The sequence below is a fragment of the Limulus polyphemus genome, unplaced genomic scaffold (genome assembly GCF_000517525.1).
Source record: "Limulus polyphemus unplaced genomic scaffold, Limulus_polyphemus-2.1.2 Scaffold2396, whole genome shotgun sequence".
NCBI lineage: Eukaryota > Metazoa > Arthropoda > Merostomata > Xiphosura > Limulidae > Limulus > Limulus polyphemus.
Genome location: NW_013668006.1, coordinates 2,229 through 12,162, shown reverse-complemented (window position 1 = coordinate 12,162; position 9,934 = coordinate 2,229). Strand labels below are relative to the sequence as shown.

The 9,934-nt window shown below is 33.6% G+C and overlaps 1 protein-coding gene across 1 annotated transcript in view; it reads left to right on the top strand.

Moving 5' to 3' along the window:
• Nucleotides 1–8,346: 8,346 nt before the first annotated feature.
• LOC106466846 (leukocyte elastase inhibitor-like) overlaps nt 8,347–9,934 on the top strand; it is a 2,827-nt gene continuing 1,239 nt past the window's right edge. The window contains exon 1 of the mRNA XM_013927150.1: nt 8,347–9,321. Within this exon, the coding sequence (XP_013782604.1) occupies nt 8,347–9,321 (975 nt within the window). The remainder of the gene's footprint in view (nt 9,322–9,934) is intronic.

Sequence of the window (9,934 nt, the reverse complement as noted above, 5' to 3'; positions counted from 1 at the left end):
TAAAAGACAGTAAATCAGCCTTTAATGTATTTAATTCACTTTAAAATTTACTAATGTTTTCCGTTTACACTTCTTGTCACTGTTGTTGACTTTCCTGTAGTTGCTGCTGACTTTCCTGCAACTCTTGGAGACTTTCTTCCGGTTTCCTTTCTTGTTCCAGTTGCCACTGCTGTAATCTCTCTTCTTGTTTATTTTCTTTCTTCTCCAACCACTGCTGTAGTCTCTCTTGTTTATTTTGCTGTTCGAGCTGCAACTGTTGCAGGTTTTCTTGCCACTGCTGTTGCCTCTCTTCTTGTTTCTTTTCTTTTTCCCCCAACAACTGCTGTAATTTTTCTTCTTTTTTCTTTTCTCGTTCTTGTTTATTTTGCTGTTCTTGTATTGCTGCCATCAAATCTGCTAAGCTGTAGTTTGATTTTCCGTTTCTTGTTTCCATCTTCTTTTTTTGTCCCACTCTCTGATACCAATTTGTTACGGCTCTGTTCGTTTGTTAATTTCCCGTAAAAATTATTTCCGAAGATCTTCAGCGATACAAGTCTTTTCTTAACTAAAACTAGTTTATTCTTTCTCAATACAACTTTGCAATACACTTAATTTCCACAGTCACTTTAACTTAAACACACGCTATAATTCACAACGATTCACACACACACTTTACTTAAGACGTGACTCGATTATCTGTCTCCCTATCTCTCTGTCTGCTATCCAGTTCATTATCTCGTTTTATTTGCCGCGCTTATATACAAAAATAGAGGGCGTCTAGAATGCACTCGCCTCTTCATGAACCTTCTAGACACTTATCACGTGTTACCAGCGTCACGTGACCTCCGCTATCGTAACATTATGATTTGATTGAATAAATTGTGATCTCCAATCTTGCTATCGAAAAGAAAAAAAAAGCATTTACTATAATCCAAAGTATAATACAGTATTTGTTGCTTCACTGATTTATTTTCTATAAGTTTACTTTTATCTTTTCGTCAACATTATTTATTTGAATTTTGTGCAAAATAACATTACTATGTGGTAAATTACGATAATAGGTATCTACAAAAAAAAAAAAAACCGAACAAGAGTGAATTGCCCTGTCTTTCAAATAACAACAGTAAAGGTTGAAAAGTAGTTCTATAGAGTGACTGGGTTTTTCAGTTGAAACTATGTACATTATTAGCTAAGGAGAACTGGCAAATTTAATTTTCTGATTTTTATTATTCGAGTACTTTTAATTTGTGGTGCAATATAAAATACGTTTGTTTGTATTGGACAATAAATCCGATCCTATGACCAGCTCAGAAAAGGGCTGGTTAGAACTGAATTAGATCAAAACTGTCGTTCTCAACTGGTCAAGTTTCGTATTACAGTTTATATTACCACAAAGTGAAGAAAACTCAAGAGCAAAATCTAATTGGAAAGCTGGAATCCTCAAACACTCTTTCGTTTTGAAAGAGTAGAGAGATGTGATTGGTTAATTTCAACTTCAAAATACAGATTACATGCTGTTTTAAAACAAAGTTTATTGAAATAATATAACTAAGTATATTATTGGATGGTTTCATACACATTAACTACATAACTTAGAAGAGTGGTCTGGGTTAAACTTATGGGCATGTAGTTGCTGTGAGAAAGTGTTTAAAAGGTTGAATATATAATTGACAGCCATTCGCTTCTAGGTGTCTATATTTGATTATGTGACCTCCAGGTCATAAATCCTTCCGCGTTTATTTTATCGAATGTTTCTAAAAGTTACTTACTTATTAGAATTTTAGTTTTGTTCTTGAATTCCTACATTGTCTACTTGCTGTTGTAACTTGAAGGTTATCACATTTCTTTCAATCTGTGAAAAGATGGAGCAATTGCTGACCATTACCTTGTTTCCGATGGCCAAGACTAGAAGATGTGATATCAAAAGACTGATGGGTCAGTTCTGTGTCCAATAAGTAAAATCGTAACGAGATTAAAAAGAGGACAGTCTGGTTTGAGCTCACTGGATGAGTTCGACTGTGTCGTACAGTTAGGTAGAAATGGTAGTACGTTTGAGAGCTTAATTAAAACAGTACGTGAACCTGTATTTAAATATTTTCTGTGTTTAAATAAAAATTGTAATTGTGATTTCTGTTGTTTTTCTGTTTTACCTATTTACGTCATTTTCAAAATAACGCCTGGTTATTAAATCCCTGGTTCTCTCTTTATTGCGGAAGTCTTTTTTTTTTGTCATGACTGCTATATCTAAAATAACTATCATCCTAATAAACGTAAGCAAACCTAAACAATTACAAGCATGAAGAAGATATTGTAACGCCACTTTTGATAAAGCATGTAGATAAATGCTTAACCTATACACAGATAAGCTGTTTTTATAGATGGTTCCACAATAAGGAGATTTAGTTAAATAAATGTAATACATAAATCACGCATCCACATAACTCTGTATCATAAATACATAAGTATAATGATCAAGTGGCTTTACTTATATAGAGAGAAACAGCAGTAAGCCTATAATATAGATTTATTATACAACATTATTAAAGGAGGGGTTAATTAAAATGCTGGTAAACAGTATTGTATAAAATATATGAATAATAGTAGTACGCAAATGCTAAAAATAGTTTGTTGTTTTTTGTAATTTTACTCTTTAAATAGTTTGTTTGTTTTTGAATTTCGCGCAAAGCTACACGAGGGCTATCTGCGCTAGCCGTCCCTAATTTAGCAGTGTAAGACTAGAGGGAAGGCAGCTAGTCATCACCACCCACCGCCAACTCTTGGGCTACTCTCTTACCAACGAATAGTGGGATTGACCGTTACATTATAACGCCCCCACGGCTGAAAGGACGAGCATGTTTGGTGTGATGGGGATTCGAACCCGCGATCCTCAGATTGCGAGTCGAGTGCCTTAACCACCTGGCCATGCCGGGCCCTCTTTAAATAGAACATATATATAAGGGGATTAATTCAACAAAATCAAACAAAACGGTAGGTCTGTAGCCAAGCCAAAAAAATTAAAATAATAAACAAACTATGGGGTTTCTTGTCTGCTTACATGGTCTGCTCATTTTGCGTGAAATATGCATGCTTATCAGATTTTTCTAGAATTAAAAATGGCCAATGTTTTGCTTTATCTTGAATATTATGCCCTACTAAAACAGGTCTGCAAAAATTCATTCACTAGTTTTGTCTACTTTTGATTCAAGAGCCATGCAATATTTCCAGAAAGTTGAGTGTGCACACTTTTGCAAAGTTGGAATGTCAGAAATTTAAAAACTGATTTAAAATGGTTTAACAAATAATTTGTATTTGCCATTTTTTGCCTGTCGCTGAGAGAAGCAACTCTAAAAATATAAGTACGCCAAGTGCACGAGCACCTAGCGATCACAGTCAACAGATCCTAATTTCATCTCTCGTAAATGTTACAATATATACCAATCCTATCGCTAGAGACCTGGAGACGTGAATTAAATTAGCGTCTACTTGTTGAGGCAGTTATGTACTTCCTTTTCAGTTGAAATATACATATATTCTTGAAAGCTGCTACATCACTTATGAATGAGAAAGAATATCGATTAATAAAAATATAAAGTACCATTCTCCTCTTCATCCGGCCACTCTAGTAACCAGAATTCAGTTCGCATAACACAGCTCAGAACAAGAGTGTCACAAGGAATTACTACTGCTTCCAGCTCTTTTTCACACGTTGTCAGAGCTTTTTCTAAGGATTTTTTCAATTGCACAATTATATCTTAACTTCATCATTTTTTTTAATACATGGGGCCTTATTGCACCTCATATATACAGGCCTAGTAACAAATGATCCAAAAAATTAAGAATATTCTAGTAAATACATATATTTGACAACTCTGGAATGGAATTTTATAATCTTAAATGTGTTTATATATATATATATTTATCCACTTGAACTTACTTATATAGATGAATTATTAACTGCACAAAGTTTTTACAGGTGCCCAATTTGTGATCAACTGCACACTAAGAAAACCTCTGCACGTTGTCATCCTTAAATGGAACATTCTTCCCAATCCTATATAGTCTACTTGATAATTTGTGTAATATCAGCAATATACTGATCTGCATATTATTTTTCTGTGTCAGTTGCTTCACTTTAGAGATATTGTTAAAGAATAACGACTATAGTATAAGTGTCTTGGGGATGTAACACAAAAATACGTGAAATCCATCCAAATACCCTTGCGAGAAAAACAAAGAAGCTAAAATTATGCTTTAGCTTAAAGAGTAGGTGATATCTCATAAATACATCAAAATATAGCAACTTCGTTTTTATCCATGTCCTGCAAAAGCGAATTTGCATTTAGCTTAGCTTCTAATTCACCACATCACAATGTAACCCAGTGATGATCCTTTGGTAAATTAGAAGCAAAACTGAATATAATATAAATTATAACTTCAGTTTTGCAACACATGGATAAAATACTGCAGGGTGAGAAATGCCAAATTGCTTTATTTTGCCGTGTTTATGAAATACAGTATCATCTATTGTTTGAGCTAAAGCGTTTTTTGATCGATTGTATATTTATGACGGCGCTCGATTCAGAATCATTCCACAATAATATTCTCTTGCTCAGTTTATTCGGTTGCATTTTAAATACAAAGTAAACATTAACTTATAAATTTCAATCGGTAGTAGGAATAGTAAAATGCATATAAATATATTTTAATTCACTCTAATGTTACCTCCAAACATAGCGATAATGTATATATAAAGAACAATTTACTGAAAAACGATATGTGTTAAACACTTGGAGTCGTGCTGTAATAAATATATACTTTTTTTCTAAAATAACCAAGTCAGAAAACTGAAAATAATACAATTTGTAATTCTGAATACTAAGATGGTAAAAAAATAACAAAAACATTTAGTATATTTGAAAATTCAGTTTCGAACTTTTCAGCTTTTATTATTCATTAATCTTTTTTGTTTTGCTGCTAAAAGTATGGTAAAGATACATACATTGAAATGGAAGACAATTGGTTTGGTGTCGAAAATACAAGCGTAGAGGACGATGTTTCGAAAGTCTTACGTCTTCTGAAAATGAAGGACAGAAGACTTTCGAAACGTCGTCCTCTACACTTGTGTTTTCTACAACAGGCAGTTGTCGTCCATTTCAGTGTACTCATCATGAATACTCTGCCTAAACAATCTATTAAAGAACATGTTAAAGATAATTTTCTAAATTTAGAAGTTAAAACATTATCATTTAAAACGGATTTAAAAGAGTAAAAATCATTACATTTCGTCAGTATTAACTTTGTACATCAAAAGGCTTAGTGTTTTGTTTTCAAATTAGGCTCAAAATGTAAAAAAAAAGTACCTGTCAAAAAAAATAAATAATTTATTAACCTTTTAACATATAGAACAAGCAAATACGCCACCAAAAACGAATTAAAAGGAATACAAAGCTTTGGTAAATAAACGAGATAAAATTACTCCTTATTTGTGATAAATATGGATATATATGTTAGTAAAAATACCATCACTTCTAAATATTTTGACTTATAAGTCATAATCTAATTCAAATGTCAATGTCAACAGTGGAATTTGGCAGGACTTGGGAAATGTTTTAGAGTCTAGAATGTGTTTAGACCTTGAATAATGAAATCTAATTTAATAGAAATAAATTACTTTGAGAACAAATAACTTCTCTTTGTTAAATACGAAATAATGGGCGATGTACGTAAGTTTCGCTCTACTTCATTTCCCTCTTTAGGCCTTATTGTAGTAACCGATGATTCACCAACCGAACGTTTTGCGGTTGGAAGGGTTCACTTCTTTTTATTTATTTTTATTTTTTTACTGTTCACGCCCAACAGACAAAAGAATTGGACACACACCAAAGAAATCATCATTATTGTCCCTTGCTGCTCAGCCGAGCCTTTCGAAAGGTCTTAGCCTAAAACTTACGTGAGTTATGCGGTAGACGATAACGGGATAATAATGGGTTTGGCAACAGTTGGTTGTGTTGAGGATTATCATCTTGTCAGCAATTTTTATTTTTCCAGGTGTTTACGATAGGATCTTTGACGGTACATTGTAGATCAACATTTCTACAGTTTACCTCAGATATACAAGACCAGCAATCTGTCATCAGTGAGAGATACCTTAGTCGAACGGTAAGTCAGTAACACTTTAAAGATTATTGGAAACTACCCAATAATCGAAATGACACGGGTAGTTACAAAACATGATAACGAGAGATTTGGTACAGTTAAATTGTCTGCTAATCGAAGTATGCTAAAGTGAAATAAACTTTAATAACGAGAGAAAATTATAGCAAATTGTCTCCCGAACGCAGGACTACTTTATATTTTAAGAAACTAAGCAAGCTTAGTTTTGTAATATACGTAAAAGTACTTAATAGATCCATTAATAGTTCGAGTTATTGAGTTATTTATAATGATTACCTATAGGATTTAATCATTTAGACTTTTCTTTAAAAGAGACTTCAAATAAAGGTATCATACGACGCAAACCTTTGGTTAGTCTTGTCATATCACTTTTAAAACAGGCGTTCGTCAGATGTTTCTGAATCCAATCAAAATATACATAAAATAATTCATTTTAAAGATGTTATTATCTTCGTTCAATTGGTGATAATGAAGTACATTGCGTTTCAGTAAACTCTCTTGCATAAGCTGCGTATTTATTATTCTAATTAGCATGTATAACCATGCTAGCACCGTACCGATCGTTAGTGGCGCCCTGTTCAAGATATAACTTTTGCATCCTTCATGAAAAAAAAATCTAATCTATCGTTTTCTTTAAAGATGTAAACTCGCGTCCCCTATGAATCGGCACTCTGGGCGGGAGCACTTCTCACACTACCTAGTGTATGGCCCTCTGCATATCCAGACTGGACTTGTTTGTTTTGAACAAACTTTCGTTATTTCTTTGAATGCAATTTGTTTTTTGTTCATTAAAAAGGTCTAGATTAAATGTGTACCTTCGGAATTTATCGCCCACTAAATTCTCGTATATTAGATGAAATTTTGACTTAGATCAAGATTTTATATCAGAGTCAGCTAAATCATCTAGAGGAAGGGAACTGGTAATTGTTTTTTTTAATTAACAAAACCGTAACATACATTTAGTTTTACCCTTGTCAAAATGACAGAGAACATAAATAACGTTTTCAGCTTTGTTGATACCATGACACTGGCACAAAGTTTCGTATTGGTTTTATTGCTTATTTGCTTTAACTCAAAGCTATACAATGGTCTATTTGAACTATGTTCGTCGAGGGGATCGAACCCTTAATTGTAGCGTTATAAGTTTTGAATCTTACTGCTGAGCCATAGGAAAATGTTTCATATATATTGGAAGTGTAACAATATATAATTATAGTATTTTGGCACTTGTGTATAAAGTTAAAATCATAAATAATATCCTTGTAACAATGATATCTGTTTTTTAATGTAATCTAAATGATTTCATGTGTTTAGGCACTTGAAACGTTGAGTGAGAGGAAACGCCAATTCAGTATTTAATTACGTTTCAAAATTTTCTGAAAATCTTTATTCTAATCAATAAATTATTTATCAATTTAGTATTTTTTAAAACTACTTAAAAATTGTCGCAAAGTGAATGAAAACGTAAGATCGTCATACACGTTAAAAAAAGAAATAGGTTTGCAAATTAAGTAACTTATGACATAGTTCATGGCATAGTTCTGCAAGTAATTGATGCATATCTCCATGCTAAGCTTTGAAATTCAGTGCATGTTTGGTGGTTAAGTGTTCTAATTTCATATCAGATTTTTAACAGCGAAATGACCAGTAAATAGAGTGTAACCGCTATTAATGATTACCAATTTTTATTGATGTGAGAATCACAATCTCTTTGGGTGGAAATATTTCATGCTTTTATAAATGGATAAAATAAATTTGACTCATCCAGGCATCGATATCCCATGACGAAAACAGGATACTCCAGTCTACTTTTCTTCAGAGTAATAAAAATATGTGTAATTATGCGGGTCTATTTAAATATCGTGTGTCCATCAAATAACTTTTTTTTTCGAAGCTGTAAAAGCGCGATAACAGGTGACGTTGTACACTTCCGTTTATAGTTGGGTCGTCCACCGTGCTTGGGTGACTACCACACGATGACCACAAGAGAACCCGCTAAGCTTGTGCCATTCACCCTGTGAAGATCATACTGAGTGCATATGATACGTTACCCATGTTTTGATTATTTTCCAGAAATATGTAAAACAAAAATGTGGAAAAAAATACTGAGTCTTACGAATGTTTTTTGGAAAATTAGTTAAGATGATAACTTCCTTTTTTTGTAGCATTTTTTTCATCCTGTTGTGTTCAACAATGAGAAGATTGTCCGCACGATTTATTCCCCTGCTTACCGTAGTAACCTTAGCTCTTGGACAAGAGAACTATGGAAATAAGCTAACATTTGGGATGAAGAAAGTGGCCTCTGCAACCAACCAATTCGGTATAGATATGTTTCGGACTATGACACGCAGTCACAATTTGACCAGCATGGCTTTCAGTCCTCTAAGTGTTAGTACAGCTCTGGCCGCAATCATGCTTGGATCACGTGGAGAAACAACGATGACTCTTCGCCATGCTCTATACCTGTGGGGGATGTATCCTGATGCAATCCACCAAGCCTACCGTGATTTGCTAAGCCACATAGCTAACAATCTTCGAGCATCGGTCATTCCTCGAACCCCTGGTGACAGGTTCAGATTTTCAGAAGAGTCTGACAATGAACTGCTCTTCTACAGTTCCATGTACGTGCAGAGGGATTATGCCATTAAGTATCCTTTCCAAAAGGATCTTCTTGAATATTACAATACGACTGTCCATCCTTTGGACTTCGTGATGAGCAGAGAAGAGACAAAAGATCACATCAATGCCGTCGTAGCTAAACAAACTAACGGAAGGATCATGAACATCCTACCAGACATGCCTCCAATGACCACAAACATTCTGTTTCTGAATGGGCTTCATTTTGTTGGAAGTTTAGACATGACGAGCTCGGACAATGTCCACTTCATTAGAGATTACAAAACAAGTGGGTTTCGACCACAAAACAGTCGATATAACAGCGACGACAACCCATTAGTAAAAAACTCGAAACAAACTGGACCACGCTATGGAGAGCACGCCTATCTTAATGCTAGGGCTGTAGAAATTCCTTTCAGGGGAGGCTTGCTGTCGTTGGTAATTCTTCTCCCTAAAGAGCCTACTAGTATGTCTCTTCTTGAAACACGCCTGTCTGCCCAGCGACTTAGTGACGTTATTTTGAACATGCATCCAAAGAGTGTTAATCTAAAGGTATGTGCTTATTATATTAAGAGCTATTAGAGTAGATGATGAAAAATATTAATCTTATGGAACAGAATTTGAAAGTGAAAAGTTTTCTGCTTCATTTGTAAGACTTTAAATAGGCCTCATTTGTTCTATTTATATGTTTCGCTATTATAAAATATTGAAAAGTTGGAAAAAAAATGCGGAAAGACTATTATAAGTAATATAAAGAACATGTTTACGAGTATTACCTGGCTGAAGAAACTATACGTTGATATGTACAATTTGTATTTTAAGCAAGAGACTAAAATATCCAAAAAAAACAACATCGTTATGAACAAGTAAATAAAACCTTATGACGAATAATATGTAAGATCTTAAATACCCTACTTATGAATACAAGATATAAATATAACGCAGATATCCCTCGTGTAGCTTTGCGCGAAATTCAAAACAAACAAACAATCATTTTAAGTTTCATTTCCGTCTCGTTTTTGACTTGGTCAAACATTTATTAATAACATTTTATGTGATATCGCTCTTTTTTATGATTTGAAAGCAAATGCATACCAATACGATAATTGCTGATGTTAAGCTTCAAATTATTAATTGGACACTTGATCTTTTGTGTTTGTTTTTG